Below are 26,075 nucleotides of genomic sequence, written 5' to 3'. Positions count from 1 at the left end.
CTTACCTTAGTTACTCCAGTTCTAGGTTTTGCATTAGAGATCAGATTTTCTTGTATATTGTGTTTACTTTAGAGTTTCTAGTTAAGTTCATCAGAGTTCTTGTGGTCACTTTGCTTATAGACGACCTCCTTAGTTTACAGTTTATACTGATATTGTATGAAGTATGCCATGAGCCTTTTAGCTCTCTCGTTTGAGTATGTTCTTTGCTCTTGCAGATTCTAGTTTAGACGATTTTAGTTCAGAGTTTCTAAGTTCTCCTGCCCAGGTTTTACCTGCCGTGGGTCAGCTTCAGTCCATTGAAGTTTTCGGTTAGTCCTCCTGCCATTACAGGTGCTGTAGATCTTTGGTTTTTGTTCCCTTGTAGTTCTGGTTACTCTTCCGGTTCTTTTGGTCTACTGTAGGGATTTGTAGTTTCTGTGCACTATTGTATTGTGAATAAATTCTTGTTGCTGCATTTCGCTTGCCTCTCTTTTCCTGTGCCTGAGATTCTGAGTGAAACCTTAACAGAATGTTCTTTAAGAACATATTAGAAGTTTTACCGAACTATCTGTAATCACTTTAGGTATTTTTAGGCTTTTTTTGGGGGATTTTTTTTAAATCCAACTTTTAAGGGAAACTTTAAAGGAATTATTGGAGTTTTCTTCCTGAAGGTTTTGCAAATTTTCAGAAATTTGGGGAATTTTTTTGCTGAATTTTTGGATTTTTTTCACACAAGGAAACAATATTTTTTGGTGCCCGTAAATGAAGACAGCAGGGAGGATTAATACATCTCAAATTAGGAGGTTACATGAAAGCGAAAATCTATTTTTGAGTGAAAAACTGCTATTTTTTTTTTTTTTTTTTAAAAAGCATATCTGGCTTATTTTAAGACGCCTAAGCTTGACAATCCTGGTAAAATAGAGCTTAAAATAGGTTTTCCCAGCTAATTTTAAGATCTCAATATTCTAAATATCATACCTTATTTCAAGAAATCTTATCAAGTAATTTTTCACTTGTTCTATTGGCAGATTTTTTTCACTTATTTCAAAGTAAAAGTTCCTTGAAATAAGTTTTTCTTCCTTGTTTTGAAAGGGGCATTTTTTCCAGTGAATGACACTGCTTTACCTTAACCTTTTCTAGTTTACGTTACAGGGACTCCAAAGGGAAGGTGAGTCTGCACATTATGACTTTATAAACACATTTATGTCCGAACAACGTGAGTAATCCAAACGCAGTCCCTCCTGCATTCTCACCTGAGTCTCCACCAGCTTGACCTTGTTCCTGCCTCTCCTCCGACAGGCTCTGACCAACCTCTTGATTTGCACCCTTTGAATCGTCCTCACTCCGGTGCATGTGAACCCTTGCAACACAGAGGACGACAAACTGCGGACACACACACACACACACACACACACACACACACACACACACACACACACACACACACACACACACACACACACACACACACACCCACACACACACACACACACACACACACACACACACGCTGTAAGCTCTGTACATAGTGAAACCCATTTGCAGGACATTTCCTGGCAGGTCTCTTGTTTCACAAACTTATTGAAAACTTTGTTAAAACTCACTTGTTCGGAGTTCCCAGCTGTGCTGTTGCAGTTTCCGCGGCGATTACACTGAAGAACAACTCAGCCTAAAAAAAAAAAACCACATTGTGTGTAATCTCATACAACAGGTATGTAAATAGAACAAGTGCGTCACCATGGCATCCCCTTACCTGCTGCCGTTTCCATTTCTTCTTGTTGATTGTGGTGAGAACGCTGCTGTTATTTGAGAAGCCGAGAAGCAGAGATCGAGGGATCTCAGTGGCCAACTCATCTGGGATGTTCTGTATGATCTGCTCGCTGTTGGTGTTCACCGATATGATCTGAGAGAACAACGAGGTGAAAGTTAACTCTCTTTGGAAAACTTCTATCTTCACATAAATGTTTGGCTTGGAATTCTTCTGACTGCTGTCTCTGGCTCCACAGTCTGTTTGTTGAGGTGTTAATTAATAGACACTGACAATGAAGTAAAGTTACAAAATATCGAAAAGTAAAGGTATAATTTGTCATTCTTCACTTTCTTGCCAAGAGTTAAATGAGATGCTTGAGACCTTTCCCTTCCTCTGTGTCTGAGTGCGTCTTCTTCTGCATAACCAGCGGCCAGTTCACCTCAACTCCTACACCTCATCAGCTCCTGCAGAATATCAGCTGTGATTTCTGTTAGTCTTTGCCAGATCACTCTGTCACTCATTGAGGTAAAGACTCTCTTGACCAGCCAGCTTCGCTAATTACCTTCTTAATGTGCTTCCCTTTGTGCTAAAAAGTGCTGCCTTTTTATCCAGTTGGCCTGCTTGCCGCTTGATCTCTAGCTTTGCTCTGCTCTCAGCCACCAGCCTGCCTGAGGTTTCTCATATCTTCCCAGGTAAGACTTTCCAGGCTATATAATATGATATAAATACAACCAACTGCATCCATCCTGTAACACAAATGAAGCCTCCATACCTGAGTAACAAAGGTCTGCTGGACAATCGGTGGCGCCAACATCAGCTGTGCCAGGACTGAAGTGTTTTTGGATGCAGTGAGCAGCTGGGAGATGCTGATGCCCTTGAACACTTTGGTGGGTACACCCACAATGAGAGAGCCCAGCATGAACAGTGATGACGAGCTGTTGATCTGCCGGGATGGAAAAGGTTGAAGGCAACACATAGATAAGAGAACATGACCACAACAATGACTTTATTGCCACTAATTTGCTCTCAAACACAACGTCAGCATCCAAAATCAGATCTGTGGCAGACAGCAGCTACCTGCATCATCCCTGAGGACATCAGAGCCTGGATGATGGCTCTGGCCTGACCTTCGTTCCACCCCATCACAAGGCGGAGAGTTCCAAGGGCTTTAAACAGGTCCTGAGGGTTTATTCTCGCGATCTGTCCTGTGGATATGCCGACGCTTTCATTGCCCAGGGTAGCAATGGCTGAGGCATCAATTTTGTCACCAAAGTTACCGGCCAGAGCAGCAGCGACCTACAGAAACAGTACTTTTTTGTAAACAGTCCTTATGTTCTGGAGGGAAAGGGTGTGTTTCCAGAGAAGTAACCTATGCAGCTACAATGTAGTATTTTGTGCTGTTACCATTCATTCCAACATACAGTACAAGACAAAAATAAATTCCGCTTTTACTGATTTCACAGGGAAAAAAATGTGATTCGTAAAATCTTGAAAAATGTTCCCACTGAATCGATTAATTACCTGCATCAGAGTATCAGAATCACTGCTAAATACCTAAGAGAGAGTTTGGATAGTAACGGCTATGAGGACTTTTGCTGCGAATGGAAATAGATCTGTTTTCTTCGACAAGTGTCAACTCAAGCTCAGTATGCTGAAATATAATAAGAACAACAATCAGAAGCATTCATTTGAGCTAATCTGTTCAACATGTGAGTCAAAAAAAAGTACACAGGTGGAAATCTGATGATATCTAACTAATTTTCATCAAGTCATTGAGTCACTAGTTTTTTCAGGTTATTCCTTTTAAAAAGTCCCCTGCCTGTTTACTTCTGAACAGAAAAACGTACCATCGTCGTGCTTTCTTGAGTGTGTGTGTCTTTTACCTGTGGGTCCAGGTCTGCACAGAGCCTGGTGAGGTCAGGAAGAAGCATCATACTTTGATTTGCAGTCAGCTGGCTGAATGCCAGACCGGGAGCGACACACCGACACAGCAGGGGAAGACTGTAGAGAGAGCGGAATCAGATAAAATAAGAAGGCGCTTATGTGCGTGTGCTGATGTAGAGAGTAAACACATTTTAGATGCTTCAACTCACAGCAAAGGATTGAAGTTGCTGTCCTCTTGATACACAAGCTGAGTGTAGTAGTCGGTGAGGTTCTGAGGTAAGACGGAGTGGTTGAGGAGCGCGATGTTCTCAAGGTTCACGGTGAACACTTGGAGATCCTGCAGGGGGGAGGAACAATCATGCACATCATGAATCTGTCAACAGTTTACTCCTGGATTTCAGTACCAGTGATCAAAACCTGAGGGGAAGTTTAAGGTTCTCTGATTCAGGTTCAGTACCTCTGCAGATCCAAACGTTTGAAGAACCTCCAGAGTGAGAAAAGGCATGAAAGGGCCAATGTACTCGACAAACCAAGCAGTGGAGTTTAGCTCTGGGTTGCTGTTGTTGTAACACCTTGGCACCGTATCTACAACACGAAATTACAATTAGTTTGGTGGAGGCTTAATAAAATACCACTTACAATAAGACTGTTTTTGTATTAGTTTTTTTCTGTTTTTGCTTTGTTATGATCCTACTCCAACCCCTGCCCTTCTTTCCCCTTCTTCCTCTTTTTCCTCCTTTCTCCCTTGGGTCCTGATCTGTTTCTGTTTTGACCTGTCTGTCTTTGGCTCCCTCTGTCTGTCTGTCTGTCTGTCTGTCATCTTTCCCTCCTGTCTCTCTCTCTCCCTGTCTCTCTCCCTCCTGCTCTTCCTGCTTCACCTGCCTGCATTCTGCTACCTGCTGATTACTGCAATGAGTGTCAGCAGCAGTAATCAGCTCACTCCGTTCACCTGTTCTCCACCTCACCTCCACCTATTTAAGCTCTGTCCTTTCATTCACTCCCCGCTGGATCATCGACTCACATTCTGTCACAGACTCCCCCCCCTGGATTTAGTTCTCCACACCAAGCCTGTGAACCCCTCACCTGCTTCAGCCCCTTGGACTTTCCTGCTTCCCCCATCCTGGATTTCCCCCTCTTGGACTCCGTTTTGCTCTGACCTGTTCGTGGCTATTCCCCAGCCTTCTGTCTGCCAGTTTTGTTCCCCCCACTAACTTCTGGATTCCCTGAGGCCGCCTGCTTTGCCCCCTTAGTTCTGTTTCCCCTGGATTAGTAAGTACATTGTTTGTTTTCTGGTTACTTAATCCCTGTTTGGTTTTTTTGGAGTTGAGATGTTTTTTTTTTTTTGTAGGTGTAGTTTGTAGTTCATTCCTGTCTTAGATTTGGTTTAGTTTATCTCCTGGTTTGTTTTCCCCTTTCTGTATTGGTTTAGTTAGTTTTTGTTAAAATAAAGACCTGTTTCTGTGGCCACCTTTCTGACTTATCTGTGCCTGCACCTGGGTCCCCCCCCCCCCCCCGGTAACACATTTGTTGAAGCATACAAACATCAATACATTTTTACTGGTTTAACTTGGAAATGTTGGTGTAATTAATACCAACAACTGCAGGGCTGCAGCTAAAGATGTCACGATATTATGATATCATGATATTAAATTATGAAATATTTTGTAAATAATGATCCTAGAACATAAGAACAGCATACAGTACAGTCATGGAGACAGACTCTTTCTGCATCTCACTACACTCACACAATGAACAAAGTTAAAAATGAATTTGACTGATAGCTATATTCTTTTCTTTCAGATTTTCTTTCAATAATATCCATATTGTGTCATGAAAATCTAATATTGTGGCAGATTGAGCTGCAACTAAAATTCCTCAGTTGTTTTCTCGATTGATCTTTGGTCTACAAGATGTCAAAAAACACACAAAATGAAAAGATATAGTTTTCTTATACACAACCTGATCTCTTCAGGTTTTTGTTTATTTTTTAACAGTCTGAAATCCATAAATATTCCATTTACAATTCAAACTAAAATTAAGCATTTTTGCTGTTTTTAATTCAAGCCACCCTCGTCTGCTTTTTCAGAGGCTCAGTTTACAGACTGACCTGAGTTGAGGTAATCCCTGATGGTCATGAACACGTCTTTCCTTGTAAAGTCTGCAGCAGTGGAGTTATGTTCGCCTAGAAATTTAACCCTGAAAGAAAACAAAATTCAATCAAAACACAGCATAAAAAAAACAAACCTTTATCTCAGAAGCACTTTACAATGTCGTAGCAAAACATACAGCTGTTGGAAGGCCAAGCAGGAGGCGTTGTGTGTGACATTGGGGCCGATCATATCCTTTCTGAGCAACGGGTAGAAGCGTGTGAGGCTTTTGCTGAACCACATTTCAACATCTGGCCTGTTGGAGCTGCTCAGAGCTATGGGCCAGACGCACTCCAGAGTGGGCAGCCTCACCACCTCCGGGAGAGACTCCTGTGGAGAACACACAGATTATTGTGTTCATATCATCACAATGTTCTTACATTTCTGTGTGATTGTGTGTGAGACGCAAACCTTCTGCAGGAGCATCTGTATCAGGTTGTAGTTTTGGTAGAGCGCACACAGCTCTGCATTGTTGTCGACAACATCTGGACGACGGAGGAAATCGCCAACATCTGATACAGGGATGGAGTTCACCAGCTTGAAAAACAGAAAAGACAAGTTAAGTCTCTACCTGTTCGTCGTTTGTGTTGAAAACTTTCTGGATTTCTGCTCCTCTTTTTATTTCTGAGCACACACCAGATGCATTCTGTCGTGAGGCATGAGTGACAGGAAGGCGGTCAGGTTGGGGAACTGGAATCCCAGGAATGAACGCTCTACGAAACTGTAGAAACTGTGGTTGTAGTTGTCGCCATAGCAACGGAGAGGTTCAGAGCCTACGATCGAGGAAAGCAAAAATGTTTTTTGAGTGTGAAACCTGTCATATGTATTAAACATTGTGTGTACAAAAGCTTTAATTAAATATTTCTAGCTTCAGAATAAAGAAATACATACAGAGCAGCATCACTGTCCATCTGGGAACTAAAAGTGGCTCTTAAAGGGATTTACCCCCTTAACTGAACCTCTGAGTGCACAGACGAGTTTGTAATTAAGTAACACAAAAAACTTAGTTATGTATGTGTAAAACCATCATTATAATAAAAGCAGTATTAATGTATCCGTTAGAGGTGTTCGGGAACAAACCGCACTCAAAGACAGAGTAAAAAGTCGCCATTATTTTACTTTTTCATTGTGTTGTATCTTGTTGTTCATACGTAAAGAAGACCTTACCCAGTACAAGTAATTAAAAACAAGTAAATGAATGTTCATCCTGAGACTTCAGTCAGTCAGTTTATGTTTTTTTTAGTCTTGCAGCACAACTTCTGCAGCGTATTTCAAGCCATTCTCCAGCTGAACTTGCATAAAGGAGTTTACTGAACTCTGTATTGTCCATCTGAGGGTAACAGCTTATACTAATAGTGTGGTAATATTAACAGGTAACTCTCTTTACACATGCAGAGTGGTCAAAAACAGACTAAAGGTTCAAATAATCTTTCTGTCGTCTGAACCAACCACGTTAATTTTGATTTTGATGGCACAGAAATGTTTCCAAATCATGCAGTCATTCAATACCTGACAACACTTTCTAACATCCTGATAAATCAAGAACACCATTTAAATTTTTGCTTTGTTCAATTCAGACCATCAAAATAAATCTAAAAATGAGCGTGACACTTTTATTATCCATTGTTTTAGTTCTTCACAAATGCATAATTGTCTCTCATTTGACTGTTTTGTTTTGGGTTGTTGCTTCAGAATTGGATTTTTATCAAACAGACAAAAAATGATTAACAGCCATCCAATGAGCAGCTTGAACCTTATGAAGCCGGTTATTGGTTTTCAGTCAGCGCAGTTTCTTTACCTTTGAGAGTCTCAGTGATGTGATTGTGGATTTGTTTCAGAGTGTCTCCACTGAGTGTTGAGATGGTCAGATTCAGGTCCTCTACACTGAAACAGATAAAAACACAGAGGATTCCCAGTCTTTAATCAATGAAAACAGCCGTTAGTTAACCCTCCTGTTGTCTTCATTTACGGACACCAAAAAATGGTGATGCAGGTGATGACATATGAATGCATCACCTACAAGAAGAGAACAACTGATCTCAAGGACACTATGTAGGCCCATACAGTAGCAACCTGTCAATCACACGTCAGTTTCATCTAAATCACATCATAATTAATCAAAATAACCATTCTGCTGTAATAAAGGAGACTTGAAACTAGTGTTTGAGACCATAAAGTAATTAGGAAAATGTTTGCTGAGTAGCAATTCAAATGAGAAGTGGGGTCATTTTGTCATTATCTATGTTTTACATGCAGTCTGCTTTGCCCTCACCCCTGCTGCTCGGTGCTGCAGTTCCTTCCTGTCAGTATTCCGAAGAACGGTGCGACGTGAGACGGCGACAGGTTGAACAACAGCGGTTGCAGCCGGTTTCTGAGCCACCGCAAAACATCCTGATCACTCACTGAAGGATTGGAGAGATTGGCTCGATCGAACACGGCTTGTAACATGGCTGACCTCACCGGAGACGGGAACATGTTTTCATGACCCTGCAGGAAAAAAGGTGAGATAAAAGCACATTTAGGAAGCAGATTGTTTTCAGATGAGCAGGTTCAACGGTACCTTGTTCGACCACTGAGTGAAGAATAATCAGAAAAATATTATGTTCCTGGTAAAACATGACACAAAATGCAGTTATTATCTGCCTCACACTGTAAAAAGAATAAATATTGTTTTTACGGTAAAATTACAGCAGCTGTGGTCGCCATAACGCTGCTGTAAAATTACAGAAAAACATTTTCTACATTTACAGTAAAGAAATGTATTGATATTGTTGATTTTAGGTTTAAAAAATGTGCTTCATTCCATATTTGACTGTGAAATAAAAAGTTTTAACTGTTAAAAATTTAAAAATCTACATGAAAATGGAAAATAAAATTTGTGTAACTTATTATAAATATTGCAGCATGTTTCCAATATCAGCACAACAATATGTACCTTTAACTGGGAAAAACTGTATTCTTTTCAAGAATTAAATACAAAAATTACAGTATTGTTATACATATTAAGGCATTTTTCCATTAAAAACTGTGCAGGAGTCATGAAATGTATTTTTTCAAGAGAAAAAAAATCTAAAAAACACACTTTTCTCCTGATTAACCTATTTACGATGATTCAGTGTTTACATAAACGGCATCAAAATGTTTTAGAGTTTACAGATTTTTACCGTGATGGTTTGGCAGTTTTTCACCGTAAAATATACAAACATTTTTTTACAGTGCAGATGAGCAGATAAATATTATTCGCCTTAATTTATGCTGATGAAATTATCCATTATTGCCTGGTGCCAACAAAACACAGTATTTTATTTGAGAGTTTGTGTTTGAAGGGGTGTTCTCACCATGATAGCCGGTGAGTAATCATCAAAAAAGGCCGTGAGAAGGCGGTTGGGGACGTGATTCAGCACCATGTTGACCTGTTGAGCAGAGGTGAGCTGGCCAGGTGTGGAGGACAGGTGTGCTAGTTGTCTGACTGACAGCTGTGACAGCGCTTCCATCTGCACGCACACACACACACACACACACACACACACGTATATTTACAGCAAAACCGATGGTCACCACAGAGGCAACAAACCAACAAATAAACAAACATAAACATGTACGACACAATGCAACACAACCCACCGCTGAGAAGCTGGGGTAGAGCATCCGGATGTCGCTGAAGGGCACGAGGACAGAGAAACCTCCCAGGTTCCTCTGCAGCCACTGTACACTGTTGTTTATGTTTGAACTGCAGGATGGGTCTGAACACAAAAACACACAGAATTTAACTTTACTCCTCGGAGGGAAAACAACTAACTACTGCATATTATATGGATGCATCACATACAACAAACTGTGTTAACTATAGTATGTTTTAAATGTGATTTATACAGTGGGTTATATGTCAAGAGACAACTACAATCAAGGCAAATTATTATGGTCATAACTATGATTAAGAATATTGTACACACATGTATTATTTGCAGTTTTAACATCATTGTCAGGATGGTGCCTAAATCCATAGATTATATGCTACTGAGATCTACAGACTTTTGCATAATCTAAACAAAGCTGTGATCTTAATGCAAACGTTGGGATGGAAAGAAAGACAATGTAGTTTCATCAAATCTATTTAAACATAATTTTTAATTATGTAAGTCGATATAAACCATTCCTCTGCCCATTGTGCACGGCAGCCAAAGTGTTTGGCGACCAGAACACAGTGCAGTGTTTTGATTTTGATGGATTTGCATTGTGGTATGATCGCTGTACAGATCTTACATCAACACAACTAACAACAAAACCTTCTCTTTTCTATTCTGTCTGAGAAATGTCTGCATGCTAACCCTAAAACACAAATTTATTTCAGTAGAAAACATTAAAAAATTAAACAGCCTTTTAACTGACAAATGTCCCGAGAAAGATTCACCTGAGATCTAAAGCTGCAAAGTTATATTTGCAGGCATCAAAGTGGTCTTGAAAATCTCTATTTAAATAAATGTTAAGTTGCTGTCTATCCCTGACTAAAGCTATGGCCCACTGATGGAAATGTTGCAATATTTATATTTCTAAATTATTAACCCTCCTGTTGTCTCCATTTATGGGCACCAAAAAATAGTGTTTCCTTGTTTGAAAAAAATCCCAAAAATCAGCAAAAAATTCCCCAAATTTCTGAAAATTTGCAAAACCTTCAGGAAGAAAATTCAAATAATTCCTTAAAAGCTTCCCTTGAAAGTTTTATTTTTAAAAAAAAAAAAAAAAATCCCCCAAATTTGGCAAGAAAATTCTTGTAAACATTTTCAAAAAATGGGTAAAACTCTTCCAAAAAAATCCTAAAAATATCTAAAGTGATTCCATATATATCAGTAAAACTTCTGATATTTTCTTTAAGAACATTCACATAAAAATCAACCAAAATCCAACAAAATTTGCTGGATTTTGGTTGATTTTCAAACTTTAAAGCGGGTCAATTTTGACTCGCAGGACGACACTAGGGTTAAATACTGGATGTCTGTGCTAATATTTCCAGGAAAAACGCTGTATTAAGTTACCGCTAATGCATATCCGACAAAATGAGTTAATTTTAATTATGAAGCAGTCAGAAAAAATGCATTGTGTTAGAGATCTTAGCATTTGGAAATAATGGAGCAAGAAGGGGCAGCCATGGTGAGCTGTCAGATGAAGAGCTGCAAACTTTTCATGCAGCCAACAGTTTTGTTTTTTGTGTATTGTGAATATTACAGCCTCTTGGGCCCCCAAATACTTTATTCTCAACAGAAACCCACCTGCAGTGTTGTTCCTGGTCAGGAAAATCTTGATGAAGTGTGTGTAGACAGACATCTGGGTGGCAAGCGTCATGTTTGGCTGCAGGCGGGTCAAAGTCTGCACACTGAGTTAGGAAATGAGTCGAAAGGATTACATGATTTATGCAGAAAGAGGGAGTCTGATCTTTACTGAAATTAGAGCAGAAGAAATGATGGATGCTTTGCTGCTTACATGTACTGGTAGGTGTTGCAGTTCAAACCCTTCGTGATGAAACACGAGAGGAAGTCGGGAGAGACAGCGGACAGGAAAGGGAGCAGGCGGCGGTTAAACCACAGCTGGATGAGGGCAGGATCATTGATGCTGGACAGGCTGATGTTGTCAAACCGGATTTCTCGTATGGCGTTCAGAACCAGTGACACTGCAGGATTCTTCGGGTTCAGAGTCTACAGCACAGATCAAGATGTGATTGTAAGGCGTTTAAAAATGTGCATAGGAGACATAAGTATAAAGGGTTTTAAAAGTGTATAAAAAGAATGAAGTACAAAGAAATCTACAGTATATGTACAGGCATTATAAATCTCATTAAATATGTCGTTAATAGGACGTAATTACAATGAGTATTCCTTTTCTTTATCTACACCAGGGGTGTCAAACTCATTTTATTTCAGGGGTGACCAAGTGACCAATAAAATCATAACATAAAAACTGATACATAATGACAACTCCAAATTGTCCAAGATACACAGGTATCTATATAGTATTTTACTTTATGATCAAACAACAAAAGTCAGACAAACAAGACAAAAAACAACAAAATAATTACAAAAAGGAGACACAACATGACAAAGACGAGACACAAAACGACAAAAGCAAGAGACAAAATGACAAAAAAATGCAACAAACGACACAAAACAAAACAAAAAAAGAGACAAGAAATTTGACAAAAAAGGTACAAAAACAAGAAACAAAACGACAAAACCATGAGACAAACATGAAAAGTCAGACAAAAGACAACAAAAACAAGACAAAATATTACAAAAATGAGACACAAAATAACAATGAACAATCTAGTATTTTACTTTATGATCAAAACAACTTGTCACAGTCTAGAAATTATTTTAAATTTATAGTTTTACAAATTTACAATCTGCAGTTAATGTCTTCTCTGGAATTTTTACCCTATTCAAAGGCATATTGGACCCTCTGGAGGGCCGGTTTTGGTCCGCGGGCCACAAGTTTGACACCCCTGATCCACACTGTCAAAAAAATAATCTCAACAAGGATCCAACAAGGATCATAGTTCAGTTTGAGGAAGATAAACCCATCTTACAAAATACAGTATGCCTAAAATTCATTCTGACCGTGTTGGTGAGAAGATCCAAAGCTTCATCCAGCACCAGAGAGGCTTTAGAGAGGAGAAGCTTCCAGACGGGTCTGGAGCCACTCGAGCTGGAGGAGCGATTACACTTCAGCATCTCTGCCAGGTCCTGTGCTTTCAGCGCTGACAGCTGTGTGATGAACAAAAACAGATGAGACACTGAAACCAAACATCAACCTGATACTATGTTATCTGCTGAGCTGAGATGTGTTTGTGTCTTACCGAAGCACAGGCCAGTTCCTCGACAGAAAATTCACAGAAACGTCCACTCATCTTTGCGCTGTCGAGGAGGAGCTGAAGCTTCGTGCTGCGGTTGAAAAATGAAACAGAGGCTTAACATTTTGTTGAACCTATATTTGGCACAATGTGTTCAAAAAGTGTTTTTAAAATCCCACCTGTTCACTCCGACACAGATATCTGTTTCTGTAAAAAATTACATCAAATGAACTTAAGATTATTATCAATAACAAATTCTAAAGTATTGCCTGAATGGAATATCTGAAGCAGTGAGACAACTTACCGTTTGTCATGGTCACATTGCACTTAGGAGAGAAAAAGGTCAACATGTTCATGAGTCTTTAATCAAAAGACCAACTTCAGACAAAAAGATAAATCTAAAAGTATGTATTTACCTGTGTGCTGTAAATGATGCAGCCTATGATAAAAGCAAAAAATATACAAATCAGTAAATGGTGTGGTTTTTGAAATGAATCAGTCATTTCTTCCAAACACAGAGATAGATTCTTGCTGTACACCTGAAGACAGGTGGTCTATAGGTAATCACATACAACAAATCACTTCTGACTGTCACAGAAATGTTCACATTAAAATCAAATTAGAGCTTATTTATCTTTCCCTACTAATGTTAAAACTATTTGCATCAGCTCCTGCCAGTTTACTGACAGTGTTTTAGAAGCAGTAATCCTCACTGACCTGCCTGTGTGTCAGTCAGTATAAATGCATGCTGTGCAGCTAAACTGGGGTCAAACAATGATATTTTAGTGAGAATCAAACTTTTACGAAGAACTAATTATATGAGGTCAAACAACTAGCAGCCAGAAACCACACTGAGGCTTGAATATTTAAATTGGTGTTAGCCTGATGTTCATGTTGTGATTGTTTATACAGATCAGATTTTTCCTGCACGGAGGAATATTTGGCAACCCCCCAAAGAGGTCATAGCCATCACCAAAATGATAAGAACTAAGAATGAAAAGTTTTTTAACCATTTTTTATGGTTTCATTTACTAAAACATGAAAGACATTTTTGTTTAGAAATAAAATTACACTTTTATTTGCCCTTTTTGTACCCAAACGGCTCATTCTGAAAAAAAAAAAAACAAAAAACCCTGAGATCAAATATACAGTATGTGACACTGGGTGGAATAAAATACTTTTTCCAACCTGAAGGCCACCGACCACAGTAGTTAATATGGATCTTAACTTGGTACATATTGTTTTTGTTCTCTCACCAGGTGGTATGTGCTTGGATAAGGACATTTTGGAGTATGTGATGGCTGAAGCTGTTTGTAATGAAACTGTAGCCATGGCCAAATCCAGTCTGGTATACCTGGAACAAGACGACACGTGGAATTAAATCACTTAGCCATAATTTATCTCACTATTTATGTAGCCTCCAAAACATCTGGAATATCTAGATGCGAACTCACAATGTCCTGTACGATGAACATGAAAAGTTTCCCTTGGAGAAGAAAAAAAACAAAGATCACTACTTTACCAGAGAGAGAATAGGGAGAATATGAACTGATAAGTAACGGCTTTAGACTTAGTACCTGTGGACTGAATTTGACGAGGTAAGACAGGAACTCTGAGAATTTCTTCTTGTTTGGAGACTCGGTGAAGTAATCAAAGAGTGTGTCGATAATGATGTCTTTTTCTGGAAGTGGCAGCAGCACCAGCTCTGCACTCTGCTCTGGAGTCAGGAGAGGTATGACCTCCAGCTACAAGCAACAAAGTCGACAGTTATCTGTGATGACAAGATAATTAACAACACTGGCACATTTTCAGTATTTTTTATTCAGTGTATGAGCTGAAATCAGATCTCACAGGGTTGAATTGTGGGTTGAGGTCCAGCAGCTCTTTGAGCGACAACAACACTGAAAATGGACCCAGATTCTTCTTGAGCCACTCTGCAGTGCTGTTGAAGGCAGACACACAGCCTGGGTCTATAGCATGAAAAGATGAGGTTTAAACATCTGTCAATGCTCACACGTTTTCAACTTTTTAGTCCACTTAAGAAACATGAACAATGTGAGTACCTGAGCGTGGCTGCTGCAGGAAACGGAGGATGAAATTCTTCAAGACCACGTGCTGCTGTTTTAAAGTCATGTTCTCAAGGTGCTGGACGAACACCTGCAGTCTGGTGTGAAAAGGCAGAAATTAAAAAAAATATATACATATATGATAATGGTTAATAATAACAATGGTTTATAAATGTATGTGTTGCTGAGTTGGATGAGCTGTTTCTGGGAGTGGCTGTTGTACCAGGTGAAAAGCTGTTCTGTTGTGCAGGTTTTTTGAGATATTTTATTGCAGAGTCACACATTTGGCTCAGTTTTGGATGACAGATTGTGGTGAACATCAGCACACCTCAGGTACTTAGCCTGAGGTAGTGTAATTATTGGTACTAAATCCCACATCACAAGGCAGAATAGTAAAATGCCATCTCATAACCTCAAACCACATTGCACACATCTTCTTCATACTTGTGCTATTCACAAAAAGCATGACCTAACATCTATACAATGTGAGCGAGTACAGTTAGCATGCTGTTGTCTGTGTTAGCATAAGTGCAGAGTAACCAACTACCAAGCAAAGTGGGAACTTGGGACTTCTTTTGAAATTGTATAATGAATTAAGGTTAAAATTCTGTCCAAGTGGAAACTTTGACCCTTTGGTAATCATCAAATTCATTAGGATTTTGTTATCATCCTGCTCCAGCCTCTGCCCTTCTTTCCCCTTCTTCCACTTTTTCCTCCTTTTCTCCCTTGGGTTGTGATCTGTTTCTGTTTTGACCTGTCTGTCTTTGGCTCCCTCTGTCTGTCTGTCTGTCATCTCTCCCTCCTGTCTCTCTCTCTCCCTGTCTCTCTCCCTCCTGTCTCTCTCTCCCTGCTTCACCTGCCTGCATTCTGCTACCTGCTGATTACTGTAATGAGTGTCAGCTGCAGTAATCAGCTCACTCAGGACACCTGTTCACAACCACCTCTTGCAGTATAAAGCTCAGCTCATTCAGTTACACCTCGCTGGATCATAAAGACTCATTGCTCTCTTGTGGACTCTGCTTCCCCACTCTTGGACTCAGTTTGTCCCCCTGGATTTTCCCCACCTGGACTCTGTTCTTCTCAGGATTTCCACCTGCACTGTTTCCAGTCTCCAGCCTGCCATAGCCCCACCTGGACTCTTGTCTCCCCCCTTCCTGGATAACTGCCGGTCCCCTCTGTCTTTAGCTCTCTGTCTGCCTGTCTTGTTTCCCCGCCAACTTCCAGATTCCCTGTGTCTGCCTACCTTGCCCCATTAGTCCTGTCCCACACTGGTTTTGTAAGTATTTTGCTTGTTGCATAGTTTAGTTTATCCTGGTTTGGTTTTTGTAGTTTAGCAGTGGGTGTTTGTAGGTTTTGTAATGTAGTTTATTTTAGAATTAGATTTGGTTTAGTTTAGCTCCTAGTTGTTTTCTCTTTTCTGTATTGGTTTAGTTTTTTTGTTTGGGCTAAATAAAAACCTGTTTCTGTTGCCACCAGTCTGCCTTATCTGTGCCTGGGTTCTCTAACACCCCCCCGCCTAGCATTGATGTTTGTACCAAACAGTAGTAGATCCTCCATTTAAAAACACATACTGACGCCACACTGTTGAAATGTAAAATCCCATGCTTCCTTGAAAATGCAACTGCATTTAGGATGATTATTTAGGTCAGCTTATGAGTTGTGAAAGTATAAAACTAGCTCATTAAGTGAACTTCAGAGTACCAAAGTAAAAAGTTCTGTACAGTAAAATGTCATCTGCGGCAGATATATTTGGCTTTATATGACTTTATCAGACAATGTACAAACAGTATTTTACTGCTAATGCTACTCGAGGTGGTGCTAGTCTTACCAATTTTATATACAGTATTGAATATATTTTAACCCTGCGGTTCCCAACCTAGAGATCAACCACTCCAAAGAGTCAGAAGATAAACTGAAAGAGGCTGTGATGATAGAATAAAGTTCAGCTATGCAAATTTGGACTGTTCTTTGATTGTTGATTCTGAATAATTAAGTTATTTAAAGGAACCCATGTAAGAAGTTTAAAGGGGAAGTCTTTTTTAGTAAAAGCTAGACATCTGTAACAATGAGTCCCAATCATTTTTTTCTTTGTTTGTTTAGTTTTATCCCATATCAAATTGGATTTAATGTTTAACAATATATCACATCTTATGAACTTATCATGTAAGCTCGGTTATCATACAATTTCTCTATGCAACATTTACAACTATTGGTCATCACTGCAGCAAAGTGTCACTTTAGTCTCTGCAAAGCTTGCTATCATTTCACTATGTTGTAACACTGGAGATGGTTGTTTGTGGCTATATTAACAATTTTGCATATTGCAACTTTAAAAGCTTAAGTAACAAAGTTAAAACTGTCAATTTAATGCAGGGAACAGAGCAGTTTTTTTTTCTCTGTAAGATAGGAAAAGTTCAAAAATGCTTTTAAACTATTACTGTTATTAATGTTCATGGCAATTTATCCAAACAATGTCAAAAGTTGTTTAAAAAAAAAAAAAAAAAAAAAAGGTTTTATTAACTGCTCCTTTCTCTGTCTTTTAGCATCACTAAAATTATAATGATAAATGAATGGCAGCTTTATGGAAATGTGATATTTACACCCAAAAAATGCTAAATTTATGCGGATGTATGACAAACACAGCATGTATGTTGCTGAGCTGTGCAACAGGCTTCGGCAGTGCGTCGACAAACACTCACATTTGCTGGTATGACTGACAGCTGAGATTCTTGTTGCTCAAACAGCGCAGAAAACCTCCTGACGCAGACGGCAAGAAGCCACCCAGACGGTCAGAGAACCACAGTCTGATCACGCTGCTGTTCATCAGCTGCTCATCAGTCAGCCTCACCAATCTCACCTCTCCAATCACATCCAAAATCTCCACCGCTGACGGAATAACCACAGGCGTGGACTGCAGAGGAGATCAATCAGTCACTTAGAATATAAACACACGTGATACTTGGAGGATGTGAGAAGTTGAAGATGTTATAGTTTTATGTTTTAGCTTATTAAAGCCACTGACCATGTCACCCAGCAGGTCCAGAGCTGGGACCAAAACCAAGGAGACTTTAGTGAGCAGCATCTTCCACAGGACTCTGGAGTGGCTGCTGTTTCCAGACAGATTGCACTTCATGAGCGACACCAGCTGATCTGCTGTGAAGTTCTCCAGCTGTACATACGAGGGAGAGAGAGGTCATTTTCTGAAATAAATCCCAATATTTCCATTCTTTTAAAGTAGACGGTCACCTGTGCACAAGCATATTTCTCCAGGGTAATGTTGCAGGGAACTTGCATGGATGTGTTGAAGTGGGACTGTAGATCAGAACTGTAAAAAAAGAAGCAAATGCACTTCAATACAAAGATAATCTGAATATTTTTGATTGTTTTGCATTTAAATAGTAGAAAATTCCATACCTGTCGACTCCCTTGCAGATCTTAGTTTCTGTCAAACAGCAGAGAAGTTATCTCTCAAATCTCAAATGGTTTTAGCTGTGAATAAACTTACAGTAACATATTGAGTAATAAAATGAGACTATAGAAAGGTTCTTACCATTGAACTGGGTCACTGGGCACTGTGAATGACAGGTTGGACAGATTTAAAAAGAAAATGTTTTAAGGTAGCATCCATAATATAGAAACAAATTACAGTTCTATAGCTCCCAGATTAAATATAAGTCTCACCGTGAGGTTGTCGGGCACACACGCTGTCAAATACAAAGCATAAAAAGTATTCAGTCAACTACAGCAGGCACACAAAAACAGCCGTAAAGCACATGTCTAAATACATCTTAAAAAGTAAACTTTATCATGGCACCCAGGTTGAATAAAGGAGATAATTGTATAGCTTTGTGCATTAGGTCTTCCAGAGTGTCATCAGAGAGACTCACCTAATGGTGCAACATTTATCAGGTCGTCAACGGCAGGCCAAATGGCAGGTTCCACGCCTGGAGGCAGAGCTGGTATGACTTTGTACAGTCGCTCCAAACTGAAAGGAGAGCATTTAGAGCAGTTATAACGCCAGCAGCAGAGCTACAGAATCCTTTCATTTTGTTATTTAAAAAAACTGAAAACTACCCAAAATTGTCCTTTGTACAAATGTGAAAAAAAGTATGTTAAAAAGTCCTGTCACAGTAACAAAATGTGTCCCGTTTTTTTGTCTTTTGATCAAAGTTTCCGCTTCTTTTGATTATAATATGCTAACAAACTATTAAGATATGCTTCCATCTCACAATTTATTAAAAAACTATAGTGACAGAAAATAATGCTGATAGTAAATCCTTCATATTGTGCAGTTGTCTGTCCTGCTTTCAAATATTGAACTTTTCAGCCACTGTGACTGAATCCTTTTTGTACTTTTGGTGTTTCAAACAGCAACAGACAATCCTGTTTATTGGAGATGTTGAATGAATACATGTCTGTTTTTTTCTATTACATACATGTATTTAAGTGTGTGTGTAGTACTTTTTCTAGTTCCTGTATTGTTTTCACATTCTGTATAGAGAGAATATTTGGATTTGTCAGAGCAGGAAATGTACAGGCAGAACAAAAAACATTTTTCTGTGTTTCAACACAAGTGCAGTTATAGTCAGTGTCGTCTGTGAAAAAGTTCTTCTTCTAAAAAAAGAAATACAATTTGTCCTGAAGAAATGATAAATGATCGACTGCTCTGCTATGTTATAAAACCAGTAGAAAGTACTCACATTTGTGTGTAGACCTCGCAGGGAGGATTGACCTAAAAATGGCATATTTTACAATTAATCATCCAGGACGGTTAGAGTTTGATGAATAACTGAATCCTGACTGAAGCTGGTACCTCTGCAGCGAGCTGGACCGCAAAGTGCAGGACCTCTGGTAACTTCCTGAGCTCAGGTGAGTCCAAGAAGAAGTCAAACACTTGTTCGATAACAACGTCTTTCTGAGGTGGAGTAGGTAGAGGCAGCAGCAGCATCTCTGCCAGTTGTTTTGGAGACAGAAGACGAAGAATCTTCAGCTGAGCAGGACCCAGAAGACAGGAGGAGGGAATATATTAATTATAGCGAACCTAATGCTTTACTTAAGTTTACTTCAGATGAGGAAACTCAGCATGTTCATGTTTTTCAGACTCACTCCAGAGAAACGTGGGTTGAGCTGGTAGAAGCTAATGACGGAGGCGAATCTTGAGAAGAAACCAAAATTATTTTTTAGCCATTCTGTGCTGTCAATGGCTGAAGAGACGCACTGCGGGTCTGAAAAAAAATGCATGTAAATTTATGTCATATGCATTGTGTTAAGACTTTTTCTGCACATTACTTTTTAATTCATAGTAAAGAGAAAATAAAAAACACCTTTCAAACAGTTCTGTATACATTTACTAAAGTAAGTTTGAAGTAATTGCACTTCATTTAAATTTTTCTACTCCATGCTGCATGATATGATTTATTCCTCACACTTTTTGAACATTATAGTTTCAAGTTACATTATAAATTTGGATTTTTTTTAATATAAAACATACACTATTATCAGCTTTAAATGCAGATTCACCTACACATGACAGAATAAAATAGCTTAAAATACCTCGATATTGATCTGCTACAACATTCAAATACTGCTTACTTACTTACTGTTTAAACTAATATTGCAAGTAATTCACTCAAAATAGACGTTTTTCAGCATTTAATACTTTTACTGATGATGCTTTAAGTAAATATAGTGATAATGCCTCTTTATTTCCATTTACACATTTTTAAAGCAGGACTTTCACTTGTAATAGAGTAATTGTACTAATATGGTAAATGAGGCGTATTTGTATTTTGGCATTATATGTGTTGTATGTAAGATTTCTCTTTCTATTTGGTAATATGTCATGTGAAGAAGTTTGTCTAGTTGCAGACATGAACACTTAACTGAAGACACTAATTTTGCTGTTTTAGCGTCCCGCTGCAGTCCGTCTGCTTACCAGAGGTGTTGTGATGCAGCAGGAAGGGATAGATGAAGTGCTCGTAGATGTTTTCACTGTACATCGGATCAGCATCCATCGCAGCCACGTGTCTGCCCAAATCTGCCACACTGTGCACAACAGGACGAAGACAAAATGAGACTGAAAACACTAAACCAGGTGTAACCTGCACAGACTTGCATGGTAACTAAAGGGTTAACGCCCTGACGTCGGTTTGATCTTCTGCGCAGCATTTCTGAGCAGACGCTGCTGTAGCGCGCGCAGAGAAACAGAGAGAGGAGTAGCAGAAGTTAAGCTACGGAGAAGTAAAATAGTAGAAAAGTAGAAATAGACCAGCTAAATTAGCTGACGAATTGACTGTGAAAGATGATGGAAATCTACCGGTTCGGTTTACATTTTGACGGTGTGTTGCTCCGGTGGTAAACGAGTCGGGTGGTGTTTACATCTATCGATGCTCCGGTGAGTTAAGTAGCTAACTAAGCTAATAGCATAGCAAGCCGCTAGCTGGTGCAGCGTAGCTGTTTCATGTCTGTGTTTATAGAGTTAAAAATTAGCTAAAACCAGTTGGAGTAATTCCAGAAGCACTGAATGCTTTACAATATTGTGTTTACATGTATATATATATATATATATATATATATATATATATATATATATATATATATATATATATATATATATATATATAAATTATAAATAAATAAATAAAATTCATGATAAGTGTATGTTAAAACAACTATTGTTGGTTTAATGTTGCTTTGAAAGTTAAAATAATTCAATCCATGAGAAATGGGTTATTTCATGTTAAATATGATATGAGGATTCTTCTGTGAATCTAACATTGCAGAATAATGTATTTTTTTGAGTGGAATGCTCTTAAAAGTGCACTGAAAGGCCTCAAACACCATAGGATTAAAAACAGTGTAAGAACAGCTAAGAACATGGATTTTGGAATTTGATGAGATCTAATTTATTCATTTTGATGTAGAATAGAAGCACTTTGTGATGATTTATACTGATTGTTCTGTACTGTATGTGCAGACTGTTTTGTTTGACTGGATTAGATACTTGGATTAAGTTTCTACTGAACGCGATGGCGAGCCAGGCCCAGCGAGAACTTCTGGAGAGGAACGTTTGAGGCAGTGTGGCCAGCTGTTTCAACCGTCGTTGGAAGAATCAACTCTGTTGTTTCCAAGGATTTCCAGATAAGAAACAATCAGAATTACACACATTTATCCTACCCGGGTAGAGGTAAAGAGAGAAAACATTAATGGAAAAGTGACACAAGGAAGGACACAAACCAAGGAAATCTCCAAGAGAGACATTCAGGACATTCTCTTTTATTTTACTGTTTATTTTCTTTACTCTATTTTGTTTTTTGGGGTTTTCTAAACTTTTATGTTGTGCTGTTTAACAGTTGTTGTTGTTGTGTGTTAAATTGCAATAAGTCTGCCTGCTGTTATAAATTGCAAATATTTCACTTTCTTAACAAACTCCTCCAGAACCTAGTTATCTACCTAGCTTTGCATTTGGCCCACATCTAATTAAGTGCTACACATACCTCTGCAAAAACAGAGGATTCTTGTCAAACCTGTGGACTCACATGGTTTGGTAAACAGGGCAGGAGAAGTTCTTGGTGCTGAGGCAGGAGAGGAGGTCTGGGTGAATGTCGGGCAGGTGGGGCAGTAGTTTGACTTTGAACCAGAGCTTGATGAAGTCCGGGTCCTCTAGGTGTTCCTGGGTCAGAGACGGAGACTCTGGCTCACGAAAGATCTGATGAAAGTCGTGCGCCACCTCCGTGAAGTTCTAAATGACAGCAAGAGAAAGGAAGCACTGATTTGGTTTGTTGGAACGAGCCTGCAAATGGAATTCAAATCAAGTCACAATGTAGATGTCTGACAGTTAAGCGTGTTTCAGATACTCACTGCTGTGGCCAACTCTCTGATCAGTGAATTCAGGCGCTTGGTCAGCTCTTCTATCAGCCTCATAACCGTCTCCTCATTCATTGTCAGGTTGGTGCGAGCAGCGCAGTGCAAAACATGGGCCACATTTTTCACTGTATCAGTCAGCTGGTATCGTGAAAACAAAATAGGTTCAGAAGGTGACAAAGGACTGTCAGCTTTTCGAGATGGATTTATAACAGAAAAGGTCATAAAGGCTTAAAATGTAGCCTCAAAAATCAAACTTGGTTTATTAAAAATACAACAGCGAAAAAAAATAAAGTGAAGCCTCACCGCGCAAGGGTTCTTATCAAGGGTGATGCTACAGACATCCTGGATTTCAGAGGATTCGTTGCCCTTACCATGATCCAAGTAGCTGCACAAAAACAAAAGCCAATTTTATATACAACAGATAAAGTAAACTGGTCCACCAACTAACACTAATACTAAACTTTTTGTCCTATAAAGATATACTGGAAACATACAAGCAAACGGCAGACATTAAGCAACATTAACACTAACTCTAACATGAAGATTTTTTTTTAAATACCAGTATATATCACCTCTCAATATCTGCATTATTTCCAAGTTGACAAGTATCATGTCTTAGAAACAATCAAAAATAGTTATACTTTAGGAAAGCCTATTTTGAAAATACAGGCCCCAAAGAAGAAACTTAATACCTCTGGATAAGAAAGTCTGATAAAAGTGGTTCATTTTTAACTTGACTTACAACACTTTGTGAAAAGCGAGCGTGATGTTTTCATGCATCAGCATTGAGTCATCAGGCAAGAACCTCCGCAACAGTGGCATCACAACTTGTCGGTACCAGTCCTCCACATTCGTTACGTCAAACTTTGGTATCTCTGGAAGTGCAGTTTTGTTTGGTGGCCGATACATGTCTGCCAGTTCAGCCAGAGTCCAGTTGAGCAGAAACTGAGTCAAAGTAGTGCTTCTTATTTCTGACACATCCCTCTGGAAAAACGCAACGGGTATAGAGTCATTTTAATTGGCAGCCTTACTGTGGCCCACATCTGAGTTTATGTAGCGTGGCAACGTGTGCATGAGTGCGTGTACCTCTTCAGTGAAGGCCACAAAGTCATGAACGAAGCTCGATATAGGTTTGAAAGCCATCATAAATCCCTCTGCAACCTGTGAGAAAAGAGGAGAGGTTGTCTGAAATTGGATGCAACAATTTTAGATAGGAATTGGAACTTCTTACATTTTCAAGATTGGAAATTCTTGTTTACTTAATCCACAAAAGTTTAGCTAATTTCTAGTAAATTGGTCTTCAAATGTTTGTGTGGTGGGTTCTGTATTTTGGATTTTCAGACCACTTCAGAACTGAAAAAAGTGTCCTTATAACTTGAGCTATTATTACTAAAAAGAATTGAATGAATGAACAGCTGAAAGTTCATCCAACTCAACAGATTAAGTTTATAAGAAACAAAACAAGCATTTATGTAGACTTCCTGGCTGGGACGCACTGTTAGAGAGTTAAAACTCCCCAGAGACTCTTGTTTTTTGTAGTTTGAGAAAACAGACATGGTGGAAACTTGCTTTATCTCTTTGTCAGTTTAGTCAGTGTTGAATTCAGTCCATACACCCATTGACTTAACTCTTTAAATTTAGAAAATGTAAAAGGAAAGTAAATCTGTCTCAACTTACTGCCCAGGTGACTACTTGATTCAACTTAATATCTTAAGTTTATTGAACTTCTTTTTTCAAGTTCGGTTCATTTAACAGCTAGTTTTAGAATTTTCCAACTCATAAGATGGTCTTGAGCTAAATCATTACCAGAGTGAAGTTAATTCCCATCGTTAGGGCAACAAAGGAACTTATGTTTCTATGCTGAATAAACTTAAAATAAGAACTATAAATCCTACACAAACCAACTGGCATAGTATTGTCATATTAAGTTAATAAACATGTTAGCAAATGTATGTATTGACGCTTCCATTTGTAATTGTGTCCACTCGATGAACATACTGTATCTGGTGCTTTTGGTGAAACTTGAAAATTATTTTAAGAGTACATCATGTAACCTGAAGTAATTCATCATAGTCTTTCTGAATTGTAAAACATTTGATAGGTGACTTTACAGCTGGTTATTTAAGTACTTAAATACACCCTACTACAGTACCTCTTTCAGGGCATGCTGTGGAGATGGTGGGTATGGTTTATATGTAGGTTCTGGAGGATAGGAGGGTGAGATAGTTGGGTATCTGGGGCTCGTATAGTTGTAGCCCCATCCAGGAGTCGTCCAGTTCTGATTCCATCCAGGAGTCGTCCAGTTCTGATTCCATCCAGGAGTCGTCCAGTTCTGGTTCCATCCAGGAGTCGTCCAGTTCTGATCCCATCCAGGAGTCGTCCAGTTCTGGTTCCATCCAGGAGTCGTCCAGTTCTGGTTCCATCCAGGAGTCGTCCAGTTCTGATCCCATCCAGGAGTCGTCCAGTTCTGGTTCCATCCAGGAGTCGTCCAGTTCTGATCCCATCCAGGAGTCGTCCAGTTCTGATCCCATCCAGGAGTCGTCCAGTTCTGGTTCCATCCAGGAGTCGTCCAGTTCTGGTTCCATCCAGGAGTCGTCCAGTTCTGGTTCCATCCAGTAGTTGTCCCACTGTGGCCCCATCCAGGACCAGCGGTGGGTGGAGGGCCAGAGCCCCCTGTCATCAAACTGTGGAAGACCAGGGATAAGGTGCCGTTGTCTAAACCTGCGACCTCAGGCCTCATAAGCAGCTCAGCCTTTTGTTCTGGGGACAACAGGTGAAGAACCTTCAACTGTGGCAGAAAAAATGACAAGGAGTAATGGAACAAGAACAGGCGAGTCAGATCAAGAGGCAGCATTGTAGAAAAAGCAATGATGTGTTTAATGTGAAAGCTGTCATGGACTTAAGCGTAAAAACAAAAAATAAAACTTTGCCTTCATTTGCTACAACTTTAAAAGTTCTGTAAAGTGTCTCTGTACATCACGTACCATAAAAGGTCTGTTGTTGTAAATCTTAGAGAAGAGAGGGTTTAACTCACTCCACTGAAGACCATGTTGAGTGTTGAAAAGTCCTTCATTCGAGCCATGGCTCTGAATGAACCAAAATTCTTCATCAGCCACTCCTCACTGCTCTCACTTGGATTCACACAACCTGTACAGAGATCACAAACACCGAGTGAACTCCTATACATGTGCATTACATAAATTATATCATATACAGTAGATTTTAACATAAATAAACCGTAGAATGTCAAACAAGGTACCAAAAATGCATTAGTTTGTTAACAGAATATGTCACAAATTTGAAAACAGATTTCAGTAAAGTATAGGCTAAAGAACAAATGGTTCATTGTGATGCTGGACTGTCAAAAATGTTCCTGTTTATAAAGGGCATCAAAGCAAAAGTGTGCACCTGTATTTGTTGGCTCAAAACATATTTTTTAAAAATACCTTTCTTACACATTTACTGTATTATTCATCAAAATTTTGCACAAAGCAAATTTTTAATGAGGACGTTAATGTCTTTTTTTCCTTCTATATGTCAAA

The 26,075-nt window shown here is 39.1% G+C and overlaps 1 protein-coding gene and 1 long non-coding RNA gene across 3 annotated transcripts in view; one reads left to right on the top strand and one right to left on the bottom strand.

Annotated features, from left to right (window-relative positions):
- LOC111588137 (uncharacterized) overlaps window positions 1-26,075 on the bottom strand; it is a 56,805-nt gene that overhangs the window by 9,499 nt on the left and 21,231 nt on the right. For both annotated transcript variants that reach the window (XM_023298312.3, XM_023298313.3), the window contains exons 8-53: window positions 25,568-25,680; window positions 24,686-25,321; window positions 23,620-23,694; window positions 23,276-23,517; window positions 22,837-22,918; window positions 22,528-22,671; window positions 22,206-22,408; window positions 20,603-20,712; window positions 19,774-19,892; window positions 19,481-19,657; window positions 19,368-19,399; window positions 18,555-18,652; window positions 18,349-18,371; window positions 18,218-18,239; window positions 18,082-18,109; window positions 17,914-17,992; window positions 17,690-17,836; window positions 17,367-17,578; window positions 14,665-14,765; window positions 14,453-14,571; window positions 14,179-14,346; window positions 14,056-14,087; window positions 13,858-13,955; window positions 13,018-13,040; window positions 12,906-12,927; window positions 12,781-12,808; window positions 12,608-12,692; window positions 12,369-12,515; window positions 11,239-11,450; window positions 11,028-11,131; window positions 9,385-9,503; window positions 9,099-9,254; window positions 8,033-8,247; window positions 7,559-7,644; window positions 6,397-6,533; window positions 6,172-6,297; window positions 5,900-6,090; window positions 5,721-5,809; window positions 4,071-4,198; window positions 3,823-3,950; window positions 3,613-3,730; window positions 2,807-3,025; window positions 2,502-2,672; window positions 1,733-1,882; window positions 1,584-1,648; window positions 1,233-1,362 (exon numbers count right to left, since the gene is read on the bottom strand). In XM_023298312.3, the coding sequence (XP_023154080.2) occupies window positions 1,233-1,362; window positions 1,584-1,648; window positions 1,733-1,882; window positions 2,502-2,672; window positions 2,807-3,025; window positions 3,613-3,730; window positions 3,823-3,950; window positions 4,071-4,198; window positions 5,721-5,809; window positions 5,900-6,090; window positions 6,172-6,297; window positions 6,397-6,533; window positions 7,559-7,644; window positions 8,033-8,247; window positions 9,099-9,254; window positions 9,385-9,503; window positions 11,028-11,131; window positions 11,239-11,450; window positions 12,369-12,515; window positions 12,608-12,692; window positions 12,781-12,808; window positions 12,906-12,927; window positions 13,018-13,040; window positions 13,858-13,955; window positions 14,056-14,087; window positions 14,179-14,346; window positions 14,453-14,571; window positions 14,665-14,765; window positions 17,367-17,578; window positions 17,690-17,836; window positions 17,914-17,992; window positions 18,082-18,109; window positions 18,218-18,239; window positions 18,349-18,371; window positions 18,555-18,652; window positions 19,368-19,399; window positions 19,481-19,657; window positions 19,774-19,892; window positions 20,603-20,712; window positions 22,206-22,408; window positions 22,528-22,671; window positions 22,837-22,918; window positions 23,276-23,517; window positions 23,620-23,694; window positions 24,686-25,321; window positions 25,568-25,680 (5,909 nt within the window). The remainder of the gene's footprint in view (window positions 1-1,232; window positions 1,363-1,583; window positions 1,649-1,732; window positions 1,883-2,501; window positions 2,673-2,806; window positions 3,026-3,612; window positions 3,731-3,822; window positions 3,951-4,070; window positions 4,199-5,720; window positions 5,810-5,899; window positions 6,091-6,171; window positions 6,298-6,396; window positions 6,534-7,558; window positions 7,645-8,032; window positions 8,248-9,098; window positions 9,255-9,384; window positions 9,504-11,027; window positions 11,132-11,238; window positions 11,451-12,368; window positions 12,516-12,607; window positions 12,693-12,780; window positions 12,809-12,905; window positions 12,928-13,017; window positions 13,041-13,857; window positions 13,956-14,055; window positions 14,088-14,178; window positions 14,347-14,452; window positions 14,572-14,664; window positions 14,766-17,366; window positions 17,579-17,689; window positions 17,837-17,913; window positions 17,993-18,081; window positions 18,110-18,217; window positions 18,240-18,348; window positions 18,372-18,554; window positions 18,653-19,367; window positions 19,400-19,480; window positions 19,658-19,773; window positions 19,893-20,602; window positions 20,713-22,205; window positions 22,409-22,527; window positions 22,672-22,836; window positions 22,919-23,275; window positions 23,518-23,619; window positions 23,695-24,685; window positions 25,322-25,567; window positions 25,681-26,075) is intronic.
- Window positions 20,863-21,858, top strand: LOC129348705 (uncharacterized). Its single transcript, XR_008601354.1, has 2 exons — window positions 20,863-21,061; window positions 21,644-21,858. It is a non-coding gene; the product is annotated as an uncharacterized LOC129348705 (long non-coding RNA).

Source organism: Amphiprion ocellaris, chromosome 4 (genome assembly GCF_022539595.1).
Source record: "Amphiprion ocellaris isolate individual 3 ecotype Okinawa chromosome 4, ASM2253959v1, whole genome shotgun sequence".
Classification (NCBI taxonomy): Eukaryota; Metazoa; Chordata; class Actinopteri; family Pomacentridae; genus Amphiprion; species Amphiprion ocellaris.
Note: the sequence above shows the minus strand (reverse complement) of the source record. Positions and strands in the feature narration are given on the sequence as shown.